At 37.7% G+C, this 26,760-nt stretch overlaps 1 protein-coding gene across 2 annotated transcripts in view; it reads right to left on the bottom strand.

Annotated features, from left to right (window-relative positions):
• RANBP17 (RAN binding protein 17) overlaps positions 1–26,760 on the bottom strand; it is a 156,160-nt gene that overhangs the window by 113,226 nt on the left and 16,174 nt on the right. For both annotated transcript variants that reach the window (XM_086758784.1, XM_086758785.1), the window contains exons 9-14: positions 26,341–26,460; positions 25,938–26,084; positions 24,638–24,810; positions 21,796–21,989; positions 17,702–17,807; positions 16,016–16,151 (exon numbers count right to left, since the gene is read on the bottom strand). In XM_086758784.1, coding sequence (XP_086614910.1) covers positions 16,016–16,151; positions 17,702–17,807; positions 21,796–21,989; positions 24,638–24,810; positions 25,938–26,084; positions 26,341–26,460 — 876 coding nt within the window. The remainder of the gene's footprint in view (positions 1–16,015; positions 16,152–17,701; positions 17,808–21,795; positions 21,990–24,637; positions 24,811–25,937; positions 26,085–26,340; positions 26,461–26,760) is intronic.

Here is a 26,760-nt window from a genome sequence, read left to right as displayed (position 1 = left end):
CTGTAACTTGTCTAAAAGATGATGATGTTGAGGAAATTAGCGGCATTTATCACTTATCAATGAATTTCAAAAGTGATTGACACAGGGCAAATGACTTCATAATGTTCAGAAATACCTGATTAGCAGAAGAATGAAATCATTAGTATTAGGCGAGAATTCAGAGAAGCAACTGGCCATTCTCACTTCACTCTGTTTGAATTTCCAATGATCATAATCCACAATAATTTGAAGGATGGAATGTTAATAAATCTCCCTCTGATTCAAAAAGCTACATACAGCAATATACATACAGCTTTTCCTAATGGTACAATAAAATGAGATGAAAGTGCAGATGATCTAGATATGTAGTGGAAAAGGGGCAAAAAAAAAAAAAAAGATAAAATTTCATCACCCAGGCAGTCTGCCCACCTTCACCAAACTATTTCTGAACAGTTTCAGAATGTTGTTGGGCTAAAACACTCTCGTATCAACTCCATTTAACTGTCTCAGTCTTTCAATTTCTAAGTTATGTAAACTTTCGTCTGTAATTTTTGTTCCAAAGTTTCAAGGACATGCAATATCTCACTTTCATACCAAGAGCGCCAATACAGAAACTTCCGATAACACTGGTTGTCTTAGTTTCTGAACTTACAAGGTTGACTGAATAGAATACAAGGCTTAAACAGTAACTTGCAGAAAGATGAATAAATTTCTCAAAACTGCTAAAATTTTTCCTACCTGTTTGTAAGGAAATAAATTTGCTGAAGGAAAGGTCTGTTCTCAATACATACTTAATCATCTTACAAAAAAGAAATAGTTGTAATGAATAATCACTCTACACATTTTCAGCACTTAAAATTATCACTAAGAAAACAGTCTGACTTAAAGACTCAACATCTTCCTTTCACTCCCACTTTTATGACAGTTAAGGCTGTGGAGAAAAAATCCCCACCCCTATCCTACTCTTTTAGTGAATGACTCCGCTGTTGAATCTCAGTAAGTATTTCTAATGTGACTTTCCAAAGTCACAATTTCTCCACAGCGATCTCCACTTTTCTTTTCCTCATCATTTCATTGATTACTTTTAATGACAGGAGCAGAAGAAATTCAGTTTCTGCACTCCCTCTGCTTAGTACAGAAAAAGTAAAGCTTAAGACAGTAACTAACGAGAAACTCACCAAAGCATCTGACTGAAATGAAAGATCCCACTGCTGTATGAAGGAACCTGCACTTAATTGATGTTTGGACAGATATTTTGAACTGCTGGTTTCATGTGTTCTTAGCCCAAGAAGTCCATTCTCTTAGAAAAGTATGTTTTGGGGATTTCATGTGTCCACCGTGTAATCAGAAGAGGGACTAAGTGCAGTAGCCAGAAAAATTAAAATTAAGTTAAACCTTTCTGTCACAGAGATTCTCCAATTATAGCATGAACCTCAACTGAGAAAGCAAAATTCCTCTGCACAGAATTACTCATCATCTGATCACCAACTATCAAACAAGTTTAGTCATTGTCTCCTATTCCTATTAGGAATTAACAACTGTTTTTTTTTCCTTCAGTGTCCTTAGATCTCTTCAACAAACTTGAAGCATAAGACTGTCTACTGTTACGCAGGCCAATACAAAAATACTTCCAACTCAGGGGAATTTTAAAGCTCTGAAAGACTGCTCTGCGTACCATTAAAGGTCTAGCAAATATCCATCTTACAGTTCATGACTAGTAAATCATTCTAGTCATCAGGAAGCAACACTGCTGAAAGCATTTGGAAACATGGATGTAAATTCTGGACCTCGTCATGTCTGCAGTTTCATTTATTTGATGTTAGTAACAGTACACACAAGGTAGGTAAATAACACATGATAAAGAAAAAACTGGACTGTCCATAACTGCATTAATGGAATATGGCAGGAGCAAGCTGAAATCCCCTAGGATCAACAGCAGAGACACCAAGAAATACCTCATGGTTCAACTCTTTTTTTTTTCTAATTTGCAAACAACTTTCACTAAATCCAACTTTGCCTGGAACATCTTCATTCACTATAGTTTCTGCAGAGACTTCTGTGCAAACCTTTCTTAGTAAAGTTGTTTTCATACAGATGCAAAAAGGAGACAGGTATGACACCTCATCTGCCTCAGAGGAAACCTTTCACTTAATCCATCACCAGGCATTTTACAATGATGTGGATGTTTCCTCTACGATGCTAATCTCAGACAGCATACCAGGCCATTTTCACAAGGCATATGAAGCCAAGGGCAGTCCAAACAGAAAAACTTGATTCAGAAATGTGATGACTTCATCAACCTGGAAAGTTTCCAGATCAAAGGAACTGCAAAATAGAGGAAGCAGCTGAAGCCTCATTTATATCTCAAACCCCAAAAGGTTTCTTATACTATATCCTGATACAACTACTGCTGCCGTGCAGGAAACAGTCCTTAGCAATTCAGCTCCATTGACTTTCTCTCTTCTGGACTGGAAGTGATGTATTGCTGGTTAGACTGGATGGTTAGGTGACAATAGCCTCATGAAGAGAGGCAAAATTTTCTGTACGTGCTGCTCCACAAACATTTGTCATCTTCATTTTTAAAGGATCAGGTCAACACTGATCATTCCATACGAATACTTGTACCTAAGTCTAAAAAACATGGAAAAAAATACTAATAAACCACCATAATAGGCATGCAAACCATCCAGTCCTTTTTAATAAAAAAACAGCAGTACTGATATGAGAGGAAAAGGTAAAAGAAGAAACAATGTTCTTTGCAATTCTGGATTATGCTATACTAGCACTTGTGCCTATAAGCAGAAAATACTCCAAGAGACCGACAGTTTATGTGCAACGTTTAATGCTGGTCAGAAACCACACTTTTTTTGTAAGGTCAAAACCAACTGACCTTGAAGTCACGAAGAGCTGAATTCTGTACTTTATCTACTCGACTATCACATTTGTTTCACGTGTAAGAATAGGAAATGTCAGTGCATAAAGTTACCTGGAAAGATCATTACCTGGGTTAAATATTTTCTCAGGGAAAAAAAACAAAAAAACCCAACCAAACAACAAGTCAACTTTAAAATGAAGTTAAGTTAGTGCTCTAAAACAGTTCCTATTCAAGAATATTGCTTTGCAAATACATATTCCCCAGATAAATCTAAAATGACACCACTATTCTAAAGGAAAATCTGGAGGACTCTAGTAATATACGAGATGCTGGTAACTAAATTAAGTTCTTAAGTAATTTTGAAGGAGATGCTAAACAGCTAAAATCAAATAAAACACCTTTTAGCATTGCTGACCAGTGCGGATATGAACACAGTACCCAAAATGAACGACGTATAATTCAACCAGTACCAACAACAGTAATCTGACATCCTAGGATTTTACTGTTTTGTTCTTTTTTGACAGATGTATTTATGTGCTACTTCACATATTTTTTTCCTCTCTGAATTACACAAATATGCAATAATGAATTTCATAATTAAGTTTAACTTGAGTCATAAAAATTGCTGTAGTCTGCTCTGAACTCTTACGGTTAATTTACTTACTGCAAGGTCTGGAAAATTAATTCATTAAGCTACTAAAATCATTATGATATAAGGCCAACATACAGCAACAAAACCAATATATTTTAGATTAGTAAGTCACAAGTTTTCACCCCCTGCCCCCAAGATGCCTTGTCTGCTGTTTAATCCTTCTTGCACAAGTGGAAAGGTCCAGCAGCTAGCAGTCACTCAGAAAAGAAAACCTGCTTGAGGTGAAACGATAACTGAATTATTAAACAAGGAACATAATCAATATAATAAATAAAAACAATACAATAAATACAAAGAAGTGTTTAGTGACATCGACAGAAAACATAAGTAGTGTTATTTCAACCGAGTACAGCCAAAGACACAGCAGAGGCAGGTAAACCCAAAAGCAGACATATGTGAAAGCAAAATTTGAAACTACTTCTGTAAAATAGAAAAAGGAATTATACTAGGCTATGTCAGATAAAAATCAGTAAGCAATGTAATAGTTCCTCTGTGCTAGAAAGAATTTAAATACGCTTGCATTCAAAATATGATGAAAAATACTGTAAGATTGACTCTGTTTAACACATATCCAATCCCCCCCACCAGAATTCCCTAAATCTCAATTTCTGAAATAGGTAAGCAAATTAAACAAAGTAATGGCTATCTCTCACATACCGAGGGAATAGAACAGAAAATTTGTTGATGCAAATACTTAAAAATCAACTACTAACATGCCTATTTTGCATATAAAAACAAAATGCGGGGAAAAAAAAGGGCATTTCATTATAGATCCAAACATCTCCACGTGTGTGGAATTACTTACAGGTGACATGGCCTCATTTTGCAAATGAGCTATCCACCTAACTGCAGGAAATCTCAAGTTTTTCTGTCTGCATAAATACTAGAAATTTTCAGAAAGCAAATCAATGAACAGCCTCAATCTCATTCCTCGTTAAAACATACTTGTAACATTATTAGAAAAGTATTTTCCTTGTTCTCTTCCTAGCATGCAATATTTTTGTAGTTAAATTGCTATACTAAATTGCCTGAAATTCAATTCTACTACAAGAAAAATTAATATTTGCAGCATTTTGTGACGTACTGTACCACTGTTTTATCAGCATCAACAACTCACTTCTCCTGCCACCAGTTCAATTTATTCTGGGCACCCGCTATTAGAAAAATAGTAGTCTCTCTCAAATCACACAGTACACTCACATCCAAATAACCCAATAATATATTTGCCAAACACTTAAGAAGTCAATAATTTGGAGTGGAAGTAGGATTAGTTTTTAAGTCCGCAAGTGATGGCATCAATTCTGAACCATTTAAATATTAGTTTACAAATACTGCTTATAGCTTAATAGCATCATAGATGTAACTTCACAAAGATATTTGCTCTAGACAGTAATTATATCCTCAGCCTAATGTTGCAGTTAATGGACATACACATTTCAATGATAATTGCAATGCTTGAACATGATAATGTGCCTTTATTAGCAGCTACAAAATAAAGCTCACTTACAGCCAAGTGCAGAACTGAACTATGCTAATTATTTATTTTTAAGACTGCCTGATTTGTGTTATAAAATTCTAAAATAAAATAGCACAACACTTTACTTAAACCAGCGCTTTAATTGCAAACAAGTGATTAAATAATATCTATATAAAGATTCACGCACGTTTTAGTCGTCATGAGCAACGAGCCAGAAGATAAGTAGTTAGTAACATAAAGGTGTAGGTAACTGAACAACAAATAAACTGCACTTAAAAGAATAAAAAGACTAATTTAAGGATTTAAAGATTTTAAACAGCACTGCAAGAAAAGGGGAAAGACTAGGAGCATAACACACAAAATTTGGGAAAAGAGAAAGCAAAGCAAAAATTCCCCAAGCAAATAAAGTGCTGTATAGTCCAAAAAGAAAAACGTATCAATCCCTGCAAAAACAACCAAGCAAAAAATGACAAAATTGAGGATATGTAAAATGAAAGTACTTTACAACTTAACTTGATGAGAAAACCAACATTTATGACTCTGCAAAGTTCTTATAGTTTGTCATTATGTCCTGATAGGTTCTTCAATGTATTTCCCAGTAATGGAGAAATTCAATACAGAAATCTCTAAAAGCAGTTAAAGAATAGGCACTTAAAGAATCTAATAGGTATTAGATTTCTTCAAAGAAAATTAAATTATTTTTCATATGAAGCAAGATGGTTGTCAGTGCAAGCCACAATCCAAAATTCAAAGTAACTATACACTCTTATAAGCAATGGCACAACTAATTTAGCTTGCCCAATCTTTAGGCAATTAAATACATTCAGATATTAGTTCAGGAATACTTGCTGAAAGTTCTTTTTGCTCATGGCAGGATAGGAACTACGATAGCAGACATGAAAAGATATCTGTCTGAGTAACATTCACTTCAGTAAATTTTCTCTAGCTCCTAAACTTGCTATAAATCACTAGGTCAGTTGAGAAGTCAAAGCCTCAAAGAGAGGAGAACCGAAGTAACTCACATATATATGAAGCAACATTTCATTCTGAGGGTTACAACAAAAAACACACTGCAAATTCTTTTGTCCAAAAACAACTTGAATGCAGAACACCAAGCTGCTGCAAGCCAAACTAGCAACTCCAATCCCACAAAAAGATCCTACGCTTAAAAGTTTGAGCTACAGATTTGTCTAGTTTTGTGGTTGTCTCCACGCTTGAAGATAGACATTTAGCCCAAGAAACAATAAATGTTTTAAATGCTTTCATCTCATTTTTGTTCTTTAAAGCTTTGGAAACAAGATTTTTCCTTAAAGGTATGAGCAAAATTACCAGGAAATTACTTGTCAAATGATACAATTGCATTTGTCCATTTCAGTCTTACCTTTCCCAGCATTTTGAGCATGCTGAATGATAAGAGTATGTACAATGCTTGGAGTCTCTTTGAAATTTAAGTTGGTACCTTGTAACCTCTTAAGTTCTGTAGGTAAGCATAATATTTCACTTGCTCTATTTTAAACCTACAAATGTTTAGAAGAAAAAGTTTACCAAAAAGTCATTAATAAGATTTCCTAGGATGTATCATTTCTACAACTTCGGAAAAATCGTGCAATACTTTGATCACCCACCACGATAATATCTACTTATTTTGCTTTCCGTACCTGCAACTATATTCTGTTTAATTCAGCATGGACTGTTACAGGAATTTGGAAGCTTTTATGACCAGCACTATGTAGTGTTTCCCTCCCACAATTTATCTGGAAAGAACAGATAAATGTTTTATCTGTTTGATAAAAAAAAAAAAAAAAACAACCCAGTTTTGCTTGTGACATTCCTCTCCTGCACATATAACCACTGAGGGAAGGCTACATGTTGCCTCAAAAGGAAAATAATTTTGCAACAGCTCTGGAAGCTTTTCATGAGTACCAGCTGGATCCAAGCCCCACGGAGGTCATTCCCTACTTTCTTTCCTGTATAGAATCATAGAATGGTTTGGGTTGGAAGGGACCTTCAAAGGTCATCTAGTCCAACCCCCCTGCAAGGAACAGGGACATCCCTGACTAGATCAGGTTGCTCAGAGCCTCATCCAGCCTGGCCTTGAACGTTTCCAGGGATGGGGCTTCCACGACCTCTCTGGGCAACCTGTTCCAGTGTTCTACAACCCTCATTGTAAAAAATGTTTTCTTAATATCTAATCTAAATCTACCTCCCTCTATTTTAAAACCATTACTCCTTGTCCTATCACAACAGGCCCTACTGAACAGCCTCTCCCCATCTTTCTTGTAGGCCCCCTTGAGGTACTGGAAGAAAATGCAGTATGAACTGCACAGAGATTGGATGAGAACAGTGTGGTAGCTATGAAACAGAGTAAAAATGAGATTGGGTCCAGTGAGGTGAACGCCACCAGTGACAACATTTTTCTTTTCAAATAATCGTTCTTTACTTTTCCTAGAACATGCCACAGAAGTAAGTTGTACCCAATTCTCACTATGATGCTTCCTTAACAAACTCTAAATGTTAAACTTAAATGAGAGGCATTTCATGCAATCTGAAAAATATTCAGTTCAATTAAAAATAATTGATGCACGGTGAAATAATTCTTCCCAAAGCTGTTGTAAAATCTTCAAAAAATAAAGCTACTTAATAATTTTCATCTCCTACAGGCTAGAGAGAAGCATTATTGCATATTAAAAATTGGAGTGTGGTTTTCCCAGAGGTAAAAGAAAGTTATTAAAACAACCTATTTATTGTTGATATAACTATCCATTTGTGCTACACAAAAAGTAACAATTTCAGTACATTAAAAGAAAAGCTAATTAAGGCATAATTAGTATTTTCTATGTTTTGATAATTAAGGGTTAGTTGGCTATTTCTTTTCAAATTTCTATTTGATGTACCCCAACAATGCCTTTAATGAGCAGCTAACACTATCGAATCCCTGATGGCTGAGGAGTTCAGTGACCACTACTACATTACTTTCATTTATCACTGCCTCTTTATCTATAAATTAAAGTAGCCCTGTAGCTATGTTGATCTACTTTATATCAATTTCTTCATCCACATCAGCTGAATATGTATGGCATTAACCTCATTTACCAGTTTGGAAAAGCTGAATTAAAATGAGATCTAATTTCTAGTGCACAGAACAATTTCAAAACTGCCTGCTAATATCCAGCACCTGTCAGCGTTGGGATCTTCACCTCACTGTAATGAAATAAAACAGTATATATATTTTACAGCTCAGAAAAGGATAATCACTCATAAGTGTTAAGATATCATTAATCACGAAGACATTAGGACCAAGAATCTTTTTATGAGACACACACAGAGCAACACCTTTACTTGCAAAGACGCCCACTGAAGTCAGTGGGATTGCCGCAGATCCCTGGGTCTAACGCTGTGCAGAATAAAAAGTAGTCACATTCTGCACAACTATGTTTTTTTTTTTGATTGGTTGGGGTTTTTTTGCTAGACCATGCTTCTTTGTCTGTAGGCAATGCAACCAAAGAAATACACGTATACTAAAGAAATATCAAAATAATGTAAGCCAACAGAACACACATTACACATTAGAAGACAAGCCTGTTCAGTGGTTTGATGATAGCTGCTTACATGCATTTTTTGCTTTCAGCTACTGCAAACACCATATAGCAAGGAAATTATATCTTTCCTCCCCTCTAAACACACTGTAGCCTAAATTCTAAACCCTCCTGATATTTTTTAATCATAATGCAGCCATACCTCATATGTCAAGTCTATAATTTAAAAGCTTTAAAAATACATAGATGCAACCCTAAATGTTAATACAGTAACTTCTTCATATTGACCACGTAAGCAAACAAAATACATGCAGGGTACAATAAGAAATCCCATTTGCATCCCCCCAGCCCACTTTATAATCATGCTTCAACTTGCACTTGTAAAGGCTCTTCATGAAATATCAACCAGTATTCCTGCTTCCTTCTTCACTCCCACCTGCCCCAGACTGAAGAACAGACCCGATTCCCCAGGTTACTCAACCCATGCACCTGCAGAAGCTGACAGCTCTGTCTCTTCATTGGTACACGGGGCTCTTTCCCAGAAACAGAAGAGCTGGAATTCTATCTCCTACGTTCCTACCTTGAGTCCCTATCATTTTTCCTTAAGGCTGGGGCAGAAAAAAAGCACAGCTTGCTGGAACTCCCTGTTGCCAGTGATCTTCACTTTGGGAGGTATCCCTCAAACCTGGTACAGGTTAAAATTCCCTCCAGGCTTCTCTAAACACATGCAGGGCTACGGTTTGATTAGAAAGAGCAGAACAGGGAACCATTAAGTGCTTCACAATGGAGCAAAAGAGTTTACCTAAATGCATTTTAACCAATCAATTATTTTTAATACACAAAACAAACACTCTCCTTGCAAGCATAACTACACTGGTTAAGATCATATGTGAGATTTCTTAAAAATTGCTCTGCTTATAAAAGCTGAAAACAGAACTCCAGAAATAATCTGTAATCAGGCTTTGCTAAAGAGCGTAGCTCAAACACTTGTGATTACTAATGTTTTCGCCATGCTACCCTTATCTAACACAAATAGCTTCCAGTTTTGACCTCTGTGTTTCAGGAAAGGCAACAGAAAACCGAAGGGAGAACTCCAGGTAAATAGCGCCACACGCTGTGGAAAGTAAGCATGGCAAGTGCGACATTCAGATAAAATCCGTAATCCCAATGCCACAAAAATTACTTTGTAAATAAATTAAATGATAGACAGGGCTATACCCCAATTCTAAACCCTACTTAACACTTACTAAGGACATTAATATTTTAAATGTAATTTCTTTCTCACCTGTAGAACCACTGTGATTCTCCACTAAATACTTCTATTTTCAATCACAAAGTATTTAACAACTAAAAGCATTCCCCCAAAAACCTCAAGATGCAAAGGAACTAACAACAACAAACTTTATTTCTGCATGCACACATTGAACAACTTTTAATCATACCTCAAGAGACAAGCCTTCAACCAAACCCATCTTTTTTATAAAAGCACTGTGAGCTCTGTAGATGTGAAAAACTGGACACTGTTACAAGCGTCAGGACTCCAGATTATTAAAATTATTAGTGCTAAACTTGTTTTAAGTTAAAGATACACTCCTATGTTAATGCAAGCAATTTTAGTAATTCACTTAGCTAAGCTGAATTTCCTATGATGTATTAATCAGCAAAACTTATTGAACAAGTTACAGCTTGATTCACTCTTGGCAATCCCTCCTTACCAATTAGGGACAGTCAGAGCGCCAAATGCCCACCCGTGCCACCAGCTGCTGATCAGGCTCTCCCCCAGGGAGGAGCTGGGAACATCCCCAGCTTGATCCACTCTAGGGAAGGCTACAGACCCCTCTTCTTGCTTTTTTCCTTTCCAAGGACAAGTCTCTGATGTGTCTGGAAGCAGGAAAAGGTCCTGGCTAACAAATCTTGCCTTTATATCCTTGTTTAGTCTAAATTAGTGTCCCAAGTGCAAAAATGTTGAATATTATACATGTCAACAAACACACGCTGCAGCAACACAAGCAGCATCCAAGTGGAAGGAGCTGACCTCGAGCTCTGGTCTAACAGGTAAGAACTTGCATGTAACTCAGGAGGCACCTGCTGCCTAAGTGACAACGCTGCTCTAACCCACAATAAGAAGGCAGCTAAAATACATTCTTAGCACCCTCAACTGATTTCTTCCACTTGCCATGGAAAGTTACACAACTTAGCAGAGATATGACCAGATAGTATCTCTAAACTGCAGGCTATCCTGTTAAAGTCCCACCTGAGGCTGGATAACTAAGAAGAGATCTTCCTTAGTTCGGATAAATGAGGGGTGAACTCATGTTTTGAGCTGGGAAAGGAGTCAGTCTCTTCTGCCAGCTCTCCATGTTCAAAGACACTGTAATTCCTGTCACTCTTAGTGAGTGGCTCATTGGCTGCAATGAGTTACTTGAAACTTGACAGGGTAAAATAAAATCCTGAAATAGCAGAAAGCTTCCTTATCAATGGTTGAACAACACAACATACAATGCAAGTAGGAGGGCTCATTTCCCCCCACAGCACACTTTTCACTGGCTAAGCCATAGCAAACAATCACGATCATTTATAACAGACTTATTAGGAAGCACGGGATTAGACCAGCAGGACTTCTGGTTTATTCTGTACTTTATGGTAGAAAGAATTCAGTACACCTGGACATGAATCAAAAGCCCCCATAGCATCTTGGGTAGTACCCACCAGTACTCTGTAACTGGCATAGCTAAAAAGTTTTCCCTATGTCTTCATTGCTACAAATTAAGCCAATTACATCCTGGCTTTCCCTTGAAGTGCACTGTCATAGTTCAGCCCCGCTCAGGAGCAAGCTACACGGTCTCTTACTCCCCCCTACCCTCCAGTGGGATGGGGAGAAGAAGTGGGAAAGAGGAGAAGTGGGAAAGAGAAGAAGGCAAAACTCATGGGGTGAGATTAAAAAAAACACAAAAAAAAACCCAAACACTTAAGAGAACAACAGAGGAAAAGAAAACAGAGATGGAAAACAAACCAACCAACCCAATAACAAAAAATACTGCAGCAGGTAACACACAGTACCAGAGCTCATGGTGGATCCTGGTGCCCAGCTCCCTCCCCAGCAGCAGGAGCCTCCCCTCAGCACCACCCCCACTTTATACCCTGAGCAGGGGTCCCATGGGATGGAAGGCCCCTGGGGCTCATTTGGGTAACCTGTCCCAGCTGCTGGCTGATCAGTAACCTGTCCCAGCTGTGTCCCCAGCCACAGGGGCCACCAGCTCCTGCTCCTCTCCCAGATCAAGTGAAAACTAACTCTATTCCAGTCAGAACCAGGACAGGCACTCAAAACCAGCTTTTCTTAAATAACTCTTGTCATCCTTGATCTTTGTGCCACCCCCAATATTCTATTTGCTAAACTAAACCAAAGCAGTATCTTCTGCATCTTATTTGTGTTGTCCTACTCTCCCTTTGTCTACAATTTTCTCAGAAGTGTGGCGCCTAAAATGGGACACATTATTCCGGCCGAAGCCCGGACTAACCAAACATGCAGAACTGAGTAAGAAATTCCAGCACCTGACACAATACTCCTAGTACTACATCCACAAAGATGTTGTATTTTTCTTGTGTGCAAAACCAACAATGTTTTCTCTAATAAATAACATGTGTCTGATGTTAGGAATCAGATTTCAAGGCAATATTACGCTGCTTACAGTAGTGGCTAACAGTGGCACACTGCAGGAATGCCAGAGCTACCACAGAGAGAAGCTCAGACTACAATTTCAGTCAAGCACAGCGCAGGGCTTTTCCACCTAACTTATTTTCTGCTACCCTGCCAGCATCCAAATCAGCAATATGCCACAAAATATGACTCTGTGAAGGCTAAGTCATACCAGCATTAAAACAAAATACGTATTGATAGACAAATAGATATTAATAGAGCTGTACAGCACCAGAGAATCCAGTCTAGTACTCAACAGAAATAGAATATATATATTAATGCAGAGGTCTATCTGATCCAAAAGACAGTATCCTGATGTATTATTTTTGTACTGGAAATGTAATGGTACTAAAAGTATACTACAGTAGAATGGAAGAGATCTCCAAGGTTTTGCCAGATGGCAAGCCCCAGTGGACTGTTTAATAAGGCGGCATTAATTTACCTAGCCAATTTTCTTTTTATATAATGAGTCTGCTTTTATTATATGCACATACTTAAGAATAGGAGTTAATTAGTGAGCAAAATTTGTATATTTATATAGATGACCTGTTCTACAATTTCATTAGCCTGTTCAGCTGTCGTGGTTTTGTTTAGTGAGGGGGGGCCTAAGGTGGTAGCTTCTGTAGGAAACTGCTAGAAGTCGCTCCCCTTTGTTCAGGGGACTTGGCCAGGCCTAGGGCGGACCCGCTGCTGGCCAAGGCCGAGCCGATTGGTAGCAGAATGTCCCGTGATAACGCCTCTGCGATAACGTATTTAAGAATGGGAAAACAGAAAAAAAAAAGAGAGAGAAGAGAAGATGTGAAGAAGCTGAGCGGGGGCAGAGGCGCAGAGGGGGAGGCGCAGGCCTCATGGGCCTTGCAGGCCTTACCCTCCGGCCTCCCGCCAGGCAGCCGACTGGGCCCGACTCGGTCCAGCCCGGCTGCAAGAAGTGGAGAGGAGATGAGAAGTGAATGAGATGTAAAAAAGATCCTGAGAGACACCTACCAGCCTGTTGTGAGGAACGGCTGCAGACACCAAGGTCAGTTCAGAAGGAGGGGGAGGAGTAATGCGGCTCCTGGCCAAGATTCCCCTGCAGCCTGTGGTGACGACCATGGTGGAGCAGGTTGTCCCCCTGCAGCCCATGGAGGTCCACGGAGGAGCAGAGATCCACTTGGAGCCCGTGAAGGACCCCGCACCGGGGGAGGTGGATGCCTGAAGGCAGCTGTGGCCCGTGGAGGGCCCGCTGGGACAGCTGTTCTGGAGAGACTGCACCCGTGGAAGAGATCACCCACGCCGGAGCAGTTCCACAAAGGACTGTGGCCCGTGGGAGGGACCCCACGCTGGAGCAGGGGAGGAATGTGAGGAGTTCTTCCCCCGACCATGAAGCAGCGGCATAAAACAACATATGATGAACTGACTGCAACCCCCATTCCCTCTTTTCCCCTGTGCCGCTCGGGGAGGGAAGGTAGTAGAGATAATGTTAAGCTTGGGAAGAGGGAGGGGTGGATGGAGGTTATCTTGTTCTCTGTCTCATTATCCTGCTGTTTGTAGTAATAAATGAATAGTTTTCCCCAAGTTGAGTCTGTTTTGCCCGTGACGGTAACTTTAAGGATTTCTCCCTGTCCTTATCTCAAACCTCGAGCCGTTTTTCCTTATATTTTCTCTCCCTGTTCTCTCGGAAGGTGGGGGGAGTGAGAGAGAGACTGCGTAGTCTGGTCCGATCGGGGCTGAACTACGACATCAGCCTTCTCTAACCATTGTCTGGTTTTCTGTATGCAAGCATCTGATCAAATGGAGAAATATTCTCAAAAATCATTTCAACATGGCTGAAGTATGCAGAATTTTCATTATCCATTCTGTAAATAACACAATTCAAGCAATCCTGAATATTTATATAAATGTGTATTAACTTAGTCATTTGATGTATGTCTGATTTTTCTGCTTCCAAGTGTGAGCCTTTTTATTGCATATTTGTAGAGAGCTGCCAGCAAGAAACAGTATCAGAGGATTTACAACTGTGAGGGTAGAATGCCATCTGCTGCTACGCTTGCTGCTACAGCAAGATAAAACAGAAGAATGATACAAGTGCTGCCTTCTGCCTTGCTCTTAACTGTAAAATATATACAAATACCTCGTTTTGTTTTACTAAAAATTGAAAAAACCAACACCACACCAAAAATGAGAGCTCAGATGCTTTTACACACAGCTTTTGTTATAAGATCTAGTGAAACAACATGATACGGGTCACAGGATTCTACCAACGCAAAGCAGAGGCTGTTGCATCAGGCCTACTAGGACAAAACAAAAAAGTGTAATTTGACTGCAGACTAAATTGTACGGGTAGATAATGTAATCAAACCATTAAAAAAAAAAACACTTTGAAAATGCATTTGCAATGAACTATGGAGTTGCTAGACTGGGGCTAGAATTTAGAAATACCCTTTGAATTGCTATGCACCATGAAAGTCTTGCAAAACTCCCACTTCCCCAGTCTGGTTACACACAAGACACACGTCACAAGCAAAGGCAGTATACGGAACACAGTCTAGTACCAATTTGATTCACGGCCACTTATTGGGGTAGGGGGAAAAATCAAAACAATAAAACAAAACATAAAATCATTTTCTTAAATTCATCCTACAATCTTCTCCCATGTCCTTTCAGTAAAAGTTAATTATTTCTGTTCCAAATGCTCTTCAAAAGCTTGGGCATACAATCTCCTGTAAGAATCTGTTACAGCATACTACACATTGGTAGGGCTTCTCCACACAGTCACACCACAGTCAGTCAGAGTATAAGGTGAAACCAAAACCCTCAAAATTGGACAGAAAGATAAAATAATCCAGGAATTACAGCTATGGACAGACATGTTGCCTTTGAATTGCCATCAACAGAAGTTTTGCTAACGAAAATACCAGGAGCGTGAGTACAGTTTTACTGTGTACATTCTGTTACTCAGCATTAGAGCAGTGTATTATATTTTAAAATAACAAATCAGCTTTGACAATTGAAAGGAACACATTGCTTTCATGAAACAGTAATTCAGTATAGTGTAAAACTTTATTTTTAATATTAAGTGAGGAACCATTCAATAAAGTTGAAGTACAGTTCAAACCTGAAGGGATAAAAGAATTCTTGAGATTGGGATCGTTCAACAGAAAGCAAGGACAGAGTACTACGCCAGTTAAACCAAATCTTAGTCACTGTCACAATTCTTGCTAAAGATTTGCTTGGGGCTCCAACAGAATTCTTTCACTCTTTCTCAAGATCAATTGATCTCATCTTACCGACATTCTCCATATAACATCTATATCATGACTGTCCCCTACAGTTAAGGTGAATTCACTGCTGCTTCTTCAAAAATGCATCTTACTTTTCCCTCTTTCCTATTTAAAATGCTGAAAAGCCAAGTAATGTGAGAAATACAGTGGAAACTACATAAATGAGTAACTGGCAAAAGAACAGAACTATTAAAAGAATAAATCTTGTGTACCCAGCTGTGAAATATAACACAATATAGTAGAACTCTGCTAAGTATTTGAAATAAAAAATTGAAATGCAAAGTAACCTAAAATTGTTTAACGAACATAGATGTAAAAATATTAACTCCTTGCATGACAAAACTCAAAAGCATACACGAAAAGAAGCCTGCTCTGATGAACAACACGCTAATAAGTGATCTACCGATCCATCTATCTCCCCATCTAGGTGATCAACCACCAGCTAAGCTGAAAAGCTTTTATATGGAAGATAGATTGGCAGATGAATTTCTGCACAGGCTTTTTCATCTCAAATGTTGTGGTTTACAGCAAATATTTACCTTTGAGGTGTGCTGAAGCTGGTCTCCGACATAGGTTTTACGGAACTGATCCAAGAACCACAGAATTGCCAGTTCTACTTTTTCATTACTAGACTGTGGTAACTGGGCATCCATCAAAGATATCAGCTGAAAAACTCTTAATGACAGAAAAAAAAACATTTTCAGGAAGAATTCTTAAATTAAATGATATTGTCACAGCTAACTTCTTTAGGAACCCATCAGCCATTTTTTGTTTGCCTAAGTTTCTTCTAGGATTTTGTTTTGTTTATATGCTAATTATGGTAACTGACCACTAATAAACATAAACATCAACATAATGTTTTTCTAATTACTTTGTCACTTGAAATTTCTCAGAATCATATGTTATACTGTGGTGAGTTTGTAAAATGTTTTTTTTTCTTTCTACAGCATCAATTCCACGATGAAAGAAACAAAGAAATTTGAGAAGCCTGAGTCTCAAACTACAAGTGCAAGATTAGAGATGTTCAAGTTCCCTGGAAATGGAAACTATTGTACTTAGAAATAAGTTTACACATGCAGTATATAACGCACTGTCAACCTCGCTTCTTCCCATTTCTGTCTCTCCTAGAACATCTGAACAAACACTTATTTTCTGACTTAAATCCTTATTTAGTATGTATCTCCACATTAGCAGGACTGATTTCAAAGAATCAATTTCAGCTAGGAAAATTTAATACTTTTTTTTAAAAAACCTGAATACTCCTTTATTTAATTTCCCTTGTTCTTCTGCTATCTATTCCTTGAAATCCTAATTTCCTAGCAATTCAAAAAATCATTCTCACCTTTTACCATTTCTGAAATACACAGTCACTGGATTCCAAGTCAGTAGCTACTTCATCTGTAAGCCTGTATATTAAAACCTCTCACTTCTAATAAAAACCTAGTGGATGATTGCTAACACCACAGAGCCCCAGGGTAGATTAGGAAGGCAAGAAACAAAGGAGAAAATGTAAAGCTTTTTATCGAATTCTAAGTTGCATGCTCTTTTTTATGTGCTATGTCGTGGACGTAAATAACAAGATCAAATACTCACACCTTTTTAAACATACTTGGGAGTGAAAATAAGGATTAAGGAAGCATTTGCCACAAGGAATACATCATCCACAATAATCCCTAGCTCACCTCTTGCCCTAAAATGTGCAGAAAGATGACTCTAGCACACACATTTTTAAATCTAGATCCTTCTTTTGTATTCCAAGCTCTAGTCTAAAACTAAGTCTAAATTTTCAATGGTTAACCAGCAGGTCTTCACTTGCAACCACTAATGTAAAGAAAGTAGTGCAGAAAATAACAGTCGTAATTCACAACTAATTAAATTAAACACTTGTATGCAAGCATAACGCACAAATGAAAGCAGGTGGCTACACGGGCATATCTAAACACTGCTTATAGTAAGAGACATACTTGTCTTTAATCTTCATCCCTTCCTCTGAAACATAGTTTTGAAATTATAGCCTTAATGACTCCTTCACCACTCAGGATGATGAATCAGGAAAGATCAAAGCCAGTGGAACGGTCTCAATCCACAGAAAGTCAGTACAGTCCTTGACACCCACCATTCAAGAACCAGACAAAAACTGAGACATTTAAATTCAAAATATTTACTGATACTAAATGTCATTTTTAAAAAATTAAAATAAAGAAGTCAAAACAAGCAATACTTACCGACAGGATAATTCTCCATCCATGGCATCGTGTTCATCAGTACTAGTATACGTTAATCGTCCTCCCACAAAAGTACCCACAAAATAGACAAGCCATGCCAGACGTCCTAACATTAAAAAGAAAGAACAGCAAATGATTATAAACCATGACGCTAGTACAATACACTTCCATAAGGCATCAGCAGTTCTATAAGGTATCAGACTGCGGAACACTCAAGAGAATGTTTAGGCTTCTCCTTTTACCGGGTTTAAAGCCAGACAAACCAGCTAACAAAAACTGCTGAGCAGAACTGATAGATAAACTAGAATAGCCTCTTCATCTGGACATGCTTATAAATAAAACACAAAAGAATTAACCTAAAATACAAATTAAACAAACTCAGCCTGGTAAGATCAGATGTACAATTAATCTAGTATCCTCATTTGCCTGCCACAAGTTACTTCAAGGCACGGAACAATTTTATCTACAGTGAGGCAGTTAAGCCTACTTATCACAGCATTAAGAAGCAACTGAGACTCACTACAATCTACTTGTTTCTTAGTTCTATTTCAAATAAAGAATTCTTTGTTATATTAAACTACTACCTAAAGTGATTTGCACACAAGAAAATATTTCTGTCATAAGCCAGACATATTCCTTAAGGAAAGAGTTTGTGAACTACCACATAGTTTTGAAAGTCTCTTTGGACTGTTTTCTAAAAGGGTTTGAAAGACAGAGCTCATCCATTTCGAGCCATGCTGTCATGTCTTCCGACCTTCCAAATTATTTAGCTTTCAGTTTCCAGTAAAGCACTTACAGGATCCACTGACAAAGTCCTTATCGAGTAAAGTACAATGTCAGGTTTGTAATTCCTGCAAAGCTAAGGTTCCACAAATAGCTCCTTGAGTTTGTGTATGTAGTGTATTTTGTACAGACTTTGAAACAATGAAATCCCCACTTCATAAATATGGAACTCCTAAGTTTACAGTGATCTCAGGGGAATTCTTTTGGCCTCTGCTGGAGAATCACCGCCATGTTGCAAAACCTGGATTATTTTAATCTCTCTGGCACATTCAGGTGGAATATCTTTGACACCTACTCAAGCCATGTAGATTCCTACTTCAGCTTTTGAAGTTGTGAATCCAGTAACTAAAGGTATCCTCCCTGAGGAAAGATGCAGTATTTTTCCCTAAAGTAAGATTAAAACTAAGACCTGAATAGTAAAGTAACATACAGACCTGTTAAAACTTCAGGATATCACTAAAGGTTTCTTCCTCAACTATGAGACTATGGAAAAGGAAAGCTACTTTTAGACTCCATCTTCATTTTGCAAATTATACTTTGGAATAAATTAAAATGAATTGCTTGAAAAATAACAACACAGCAAAAACAACTTGGAAGAGCTTCCATGTAAGTTAAATCAAGTAACAAACAAGACTTCTCATTAAGTGAGACATTTACATAAATTGGAAGATGTCTTGCCCTCATTACTAGCATTACACAAAGTGAAGACAGCGTAAAGACAATACTCTGATGAATAACGTGTCTTCCAAACATATTCTGAAGTTTAACATAAAGGATAAACGACAGATAAACAAACAAGGTCACATTATGACTATAAAATAATATTTTATTTTGGATATTTCTACATACGTATCAGGACGCACACAGTATCTACCAAAAGTCTTGTGGTTTTATTTCATACTTGTTTCAAATCTCTAAAAAACTAATCTTCGTTTACATAACATTAAGCTTCACTTAATTTCTCTCAAGTTTTGTGTTGTTGTATTTTGAAAAACCCAGAACTGAGACAGCACTAAATGCTCTACTTCCTAAACTCCTTCAGCCAGGAACGATTAATAGTTCTGAGGTGCCCCAGTCTCCTTATGGCCTGAATCTGGTGGCTACACATCATAAGTATTTCTGTTTCAGTCAGAGGTACCTAATATAGTGTGTTCTATACATAAAAAAGATGCCAAGATCAAACATACATGAAAAGATAATGCAGGGTATGGAATAACATGCAGATGATTTCAACACAAGTACAGGAAAGCATTCAGGCTTATCTTAAATCTCCGTCTTACTTAAAAAAAAAAAAACCCCACACGAACACGTGCTATAGTCTGAGATCTGTAACAGAAAACACGTTGTGACAGGGAACAAGTGTTGACTTCCGAGAAAAGACAAGATACATGAGGAAGACTTCCAAGTATCTTCTCATTTTGTTCTTGTTCCATTCCTAATAATCTGGAATGACAGTACCAGCTGTCCTACAACCAACATATTTCCCCTTTTCAAGACCTGTGCTTCCTCACAGACAGGACACTTCCAAGGAAAACCCCATCAGACACACTACCCATTGCAGTATAGCAGCTGTTAATTCAGGACACTAAGAGATCACACCATCCTTAGCAAAACACCAGGCAGCTGAAGTGTCCAGGAGAACAGACACGGCTCAAACGAATTGAGTATCATCAGCTACTACAGAATGGCCATTTGAAGATGGTATCAAAATGCAACTGTAAGTGGTGCTAGCTGGTTCAAAGAGCAGAGCCACCACTTCAGGCAATCATCTTTTTTAAAATAAAAACCTGTTTTCCCTTTTACAAATTGCAATAGCTCATTTTCAAGTACATAGTTATTCTCCTGATGACAGCCCTCTTCCGTTAGCACAACACCAATTAACAGGTATGACTTCTTTCCCTCTTTTATACCTTCACTACTTAAAATTTTCAGTGCATTTGCTTTTGCAATTACTGAGGCAGACAACATCTTTTCTTATAGAAAATAATTATTGCTGTAATAATCTGTAATTATGTTTTATAACAGCAATAATCCCACAGAAATCAGTCATTACCATAGATCACAAGTAATCATTAACTACTGTTAATGACCCATTTCTTGGGGATTATTGTTTTAGTAAACCATGACCGCATCACTATTGATACAGAGAGCAACACAGTGTAATAAAATGAGATCTTAATATTACATTAACTTATTTTGTAACATTAAAAGCCATTAAATATCTAAATTTAACTATGTATATCTAGGGGATACAGCAGTTATCCTTCAATACGAGCACAAACGTTTAGCTTGCAGAAAAGAAACACAATACTTAAACTGCATCAAATGTTTCTAACGCATAAGGGCAACCCCCAGAGCACAGACACCGGAAGACTCCTGCTGATTGTTTCCCTTTGGCCCCCCAGTGACTGAGGAATGGAGTGTAAATTCAGGCTGCAGCTGGTCAATGAAACCAAGTCATTAATGAAATTTCTCCCACATAAAACTTGATAGGTGCATGGAAGAAAGTGGAATTAATAAAAAAGCCAAGTAGGAGAACATCTATAAATCAGTGAAAAAATGGCTCCTCCGTAGAAGAAAATAAACATATTTAAACTATAAACAAAAGAACAGCAAAATAAATCACAAGCATTTAATAGCATGCAAAAACCAAGCTGTGTTATGCAGTAACCTGTCTCACCTTCTCAAAACACCACTATTTATCCATGTAAAGATGCAACAGCCATAAGATAACTGTATTAGGAAAGAGCCAGTAGTTACAAAGACAACTGAAGTGAGACAGAGGGTCGAAATAGGTATACGAAAAAGAAAAGGAACTTAATATTTTTACAACTTACACTACAATAAATACCTTGAGTTTCTTGAAAATTAGGTAATTCACTTTAACAGAGTCGTATAAAATAAATTAAAAAGTTTAATGTTTAATTTTTACAGACAGATAAATGCAAAAAGAACGAAAGTTAACATCTTCATTTTCAAAGAATGTTCATCAAGTTGCAGCTGGTTCTCGTTAGGGCACCTGAGGCACTAAAATGTTGATTTTCAGAAATTAAAAGTTTTTACAGCTCTCATGCCTATATTCTAAAGATACAACAAAATGTTAAAACTAAACTAACACATCAACTGCCAATGTATCCTATTTAACACAAAGACAGCTAGTGAAAGTGTGGTGCAAGGTGACTTGGATAATTAATTCCTAGTTTGAGAAAAGGTCTAGGTGTATCTGCCATGAGATCACCACTCTTTTTCATATGCAAGTACACGGCTATTGGCACATAAAACACATTCTAAAAAGCAAATTAAATACTAACCTTCTTGAACTGTGATTTCTATTGGATTCCTACTAGAAGAGTGCAAAAGTTTTTGGTAGTTTTGTGCATTTTGGTCAAACAACTGTACAAGAAGTGTACATGTCTTTTCGTATTCACATCTGCTAACTGTGCACAGCTGCTCCAGCTGTTGGAAAACCGTAGCTGTATCATCCAGTGGATCTTCTAAGCCATCTCTGGAACAGAGATAAAAAGTGACCACTTAGCCACTATTCCTTAAAAGCCGCTGTTTTCCCATCCAGATTTTGAACCACTGCCACTGGGTCACTATAAAAGCCTTAGCAGTTGGTGAATACAGACAGACACATCATCTCATTTTATTTACACACATGTCCATACACATTCACACAAACAGAACAGTATTCTATTTGTGCCTTCCTCTTAACAGGTATTTTAAAAAGCAAAGAAGAGAGATGAGATGAGGTTGGCAGTATGAACACAAAAAGTTAAATCCTGAAGAACGAAGGTCCACTGTGCCTGAGTAGACTATTAACAAGCATTATCTTTCTCAGAAGATGATGACAAGGAAGACTAGAATATGTAGTAGAAATAGATTTTGCACATTCATCAGATTAAGCACAAGACCACGATACCAAAGCCAACAAGCAAGTTTCAGTTGAAATTCCATACAACGGCTTTATAAATCTTTATTTTATTCTGTTGCACATAAGCTGTGACCCTATGGAATGCCTATCGCAAAGAGACCGATAGCTCCTGCCATGAAGTGGAACTATCCTCATTACACAAATCACAATAGGAAAGGTTTATTCATCAGAAGGTTACCCTTTTGTTGCACAAGCAATAAACAATCTATAGATGAAGGCAACATGCAAAAAGCTAACAAAGCTGCCAAGTTTCGAAAGATACACAGCGGCTGAAAATCCAAATGTTCAAGATGGGCTGAAACAGACCTCTTCTCAGGTATTTACAAATATTTGAAATAAAAGTTCTTCTAGTTTGTAGAAAAGCATCCTCTTGTAGACCTTTGTAGAAGAATCATTAGTTCCTCACTCATCCTTACTCAAAAGGAACAATAGCTTTTTCAAACCCCACAAAAGGGAAAAGTGACTTTCCTTCCACTGTTCCAAGCTACTTCTTTCCCTGACTAAAGGATCAGCTCCTGAATGGAGGGTGATGTTATCCACTACGCTGGTTCGTAAGAAATATGGTCATTCCAGTAAACAGGATTTGTTTGCAAAATATCAATTAATTCTCCTTGAAGCAAACGGAAGAAGTTCTATGAAATCAGCTCCCAGAGATCCCATGTTTCTCAAGAATGGTCTGGACATTCAATATTAGAGTCTACATTTGATGCAACTGAGGATCTTCACCACATAAGAGAATAAGACAATCCCACAGTGGTATACTAATCACTCAGAGTTACGAAAGGATACATGCCAACAGCACTATCAAAACTGTCTTAAGAATGATACACATCAGCAGAAGAGAAGATCAGTACTTTTTGAATCTTTTCCCTGTTGGCTTTTTTCACAGATTAGAAAACTTATTCCTCCATAACTTAACAAGGACATCCACAAGAATCTCTCATCCATGCCAAACAAAGAAACTGAACTTTCAGTGCTTATGGTGACGCTGACGAAGACAACAGTACATTTCAACGGAGCTGGTCATGTGAGGTGGTTTGACGAGAGGCTCAGCCCTACTGAGTGCTTCCAGTCTGGAAGCTGATATGGGATGTACCACTCAGTAGAGAAGAAAGCTGAGAAATGAAAGCTCAACCCTGAGATTCTATTACAGAAAAGCTGAACAGAGAAGATAACTTAAAAATGTCCAAAATGTAGGCTGGTTGAGAGAAGACCCAGGAAAACTAACTGCACCTGCCATCAGCTGCTTGTCCTTCCCTGTCCTAGCACGGGAACACTGGAAGCTTCCCTACATACTATTCCCTAGGTTCCTGACGCAATGATAGAGAAGATCACGATTTTGAATCAATAGGAAGTCAACCTTTTACACACCTATGGCGATAACATAAGGCAAATAACACCAACTATAGCTTGGTCACCCAACAGTAAGATGATAGATCAAATAATTTGCAGTCATGAGATTTTGGCTAAGCTGAGACAAAAGAACAACAATGGTGAAGCTGAATGCACTTCCTCACACAAATTGAACAAATGATGTCATTTCAGTATTGTAAAACTGAAAAGGAAAAGCAGATGTGGCTTGTTCTGCAGCCTCATAGTCTGACAGGAGATCTTACCAGCAGGAATCATAAAAGCCTTTGGAGAAAATTAAATCCTTTCAGCAATCAAAACACTTTTTTCTTATTTGTTATATCATAGTGTGGGCTACAAGATCATTTACATAAACCACTAAAAAGAAGATTTGAACTAAGAAATTTTAAATTGGCCATTTTCAATCTTGCCACTCTCTAGCTTGTTCTACTCAGTCTCACCCATTCTTGTGCGTGGGGTTCATTCTGCTTTCCCCCATTACTCTACTCTACCCTCCATGGCCCTACAAAGTGACTCAACGAGAAAGCATGCCAGAGCTAAACAACACAGTTAATCTAGACAGTCTTAAAAAAAAAGAGGGGGGAGGGAGCAGGTGGAGAATAAGCTTTTTTCAGAACACAAAGGCCCATGAAATGCAAAACAATAAGAATTTACATTTGATTTTGACTTGGGTTCAAGAAGCACAAGGAGTAAAATGATATCATTCAATTAAGATAATCTAAAGAAATCACCAAGGTAACCAGAACCAGTGTACTTGGATTTTAAACATAACCAAAATATAATATGCCAACAAATCATAAAATTAAACATTCCGTATGACAGTTTTAAAGTTGCAATTACAAGTTTACCTTATTACTACAGGAACACATTCCAGTCTAGAAGTAATATAAGCTTTTGTTATCTCAGGTGCATATGTATCTAAGAGGTGGGGTTCTGCCATTTTCACAAAAGGTACGGATGCTACCATTCTTTGCCACAGAGTTAGCAAATAATGAACGCTATTTGGAGCGAACTCCCAGTGCTATAAGAAAACAAAATATACTTCTGTTAAAGCATCCCAGAGTGACATTTTAGTTGTGAAACATGATGCTCTTATCTTGAGCAGTCTTATTCATTCACATAACTACCGAAGGACCCAGTAGAACTGAGACATACTGTGGCACACATGATAAATCAGATCCAGAATTACTTGTAGGCACTCTGGCCTCCTTCAGGTGAAATCCACAATTCAAATCCCAGAGCTAGGCATAGATTCTTACACATTGCATGGTGAGACTTAAGTTCTATAAAAAAGCCATTAAAAAATCCTAAATGTTGAATGGGAAATGGTCTAAAGTGACCTGACAGGTAATGTAAAGAACAGAAATGCATCTCAACTTTCTTTTCTCTTCCAATCTTACGGAGCTGCCATTGGGAATGCAGGAATTCAGAGGCCAAAATCTTCTCCTAAAGGTCACTGTCTTCAGCTGTTATTCCGAAGACCAGAGAAAGACTCTGGGGGAAACGCTAAAATAACAACTGCAATATTACCCAAACAGTGTGCACGCCTTCATCAAAAACTAGATCTGTAAAATTCTTACCACTGTGAGAATCTTGATAATGTGACATGTGTCTTTCTCATAAAGATACGGGTCCTTCAAAAACTTAGACATTATTCCACGTAGCTTCTTAATCCAGCTCAGATGGCAACCTTGCACTCAGTAGCGCAGCACACGGGCAACTCTGTGAGTGTGTGGGTGTGTGTGTATGTATATGCACAAAAGCAGAACTCAAGAACCTAGTCAGTGTAGGTACTGTAAAGTTTACATGGGACCACAGCTGTAAGTATTTTAGGGTTGGAGAAAGGGTTAAGTTTGTTGGACTGTTTTGAGGGTCAGGACTAAGGTTGGAGGATTAACATTCATTTACCTCCTACTTCAGTTGTCATTTTCTTCTTTAAATCTGCTCCCATTACAAAGCTTCATAGGAAGAGTGGGAACCAGTTACAGAGAACTTAGAAATATGAGTTACACCACTGCTAAAATACACTTTTACATAAAAGACAAGCATCACCACATCCTCAAAAGACACCAACCCAGAGAACCAGAATCACTTTTCTTTGTCTTTCAAGAGCTGAAGAAAAGAGAATACGTCTGTATATATTCTTACCTGTAGGCTAGTAATAGTAAAATTTGCTATAAGCTGGATGACTTCTGGGTAATCTTTCACCATTACCAGCTCTCCTAGTTGATAGTTTGTCTTTAGCCGAGCCAAAAACCGACAGAATTCATGGTAATTACCCGGATCAGATAAACCCTAAATTTGAAGAAACACATTTTTAAAAGTTAACAGCTTAATCTAATAGGAATTTTATGAGCGCTATTGCTAATGGGGTGACAATTGAATTTGCATAGGGCTTTTGCTTTGTTTTGAATAGAAAATCAAAGCAAATAGATGTCTGGCTGAAAGCAGTTTTGATAGATTCAGTAAATTAATGAAGACTGTAACTGGAAAAACAAATTCACAGCTGCTTTAGCATTTTCAACAAATAAAATGAGAAATAAAAAGATACCTGTGGATTTTCAAGTATTTGCTTCACTCCTTTGATTAGATTACCGAGATACTTGGCACGTTCTGGATTGCTGAATAAAGATCTCCTTGTAGAAGCAAACTGAACTAAACAAGAAAGTGCCTGAAGAATAAAAAAAAATACTCTAAGATTTAAAAGATTTATCCTTTTAGTTTCAGTTAATATCTTAATGTTTGGAACAATCCAACCTACTGCAGCCTGTAGTACACTCTGTGGCTGAAGATTATTTTTGCAGAAATGTCTATACGATTATTGAACACAAATATGGCTCTGTTTTAAAATTCTCTTTCACAACTGCTTCCGACTTCATCAAAATAATTAGGTGGATGTTTTCTATGTGGTCGAGTAGTGCTGAATTGGAGGAGGAAGGATTTGAATGCTTTCAGATTCAGAAATTAAAAC

This window comes from Chlamydotis macqueenii, chromosome 14, assembly GCF_036417535.1.
Source record: "Chlamydotis macqueenii isolate bChlMac1 chromosome 14, bChlMac1.mat, whole genome shotgun sequence".
NCBI lineage: Eukaryota > Metazoa > Chordata > Aves > Otidiformes > Otididae > Chlamydotis > Chlamydotis macqueenii.
This window is presented reverse-complemented; position numbering and strand designations above follow the sequence as displayed.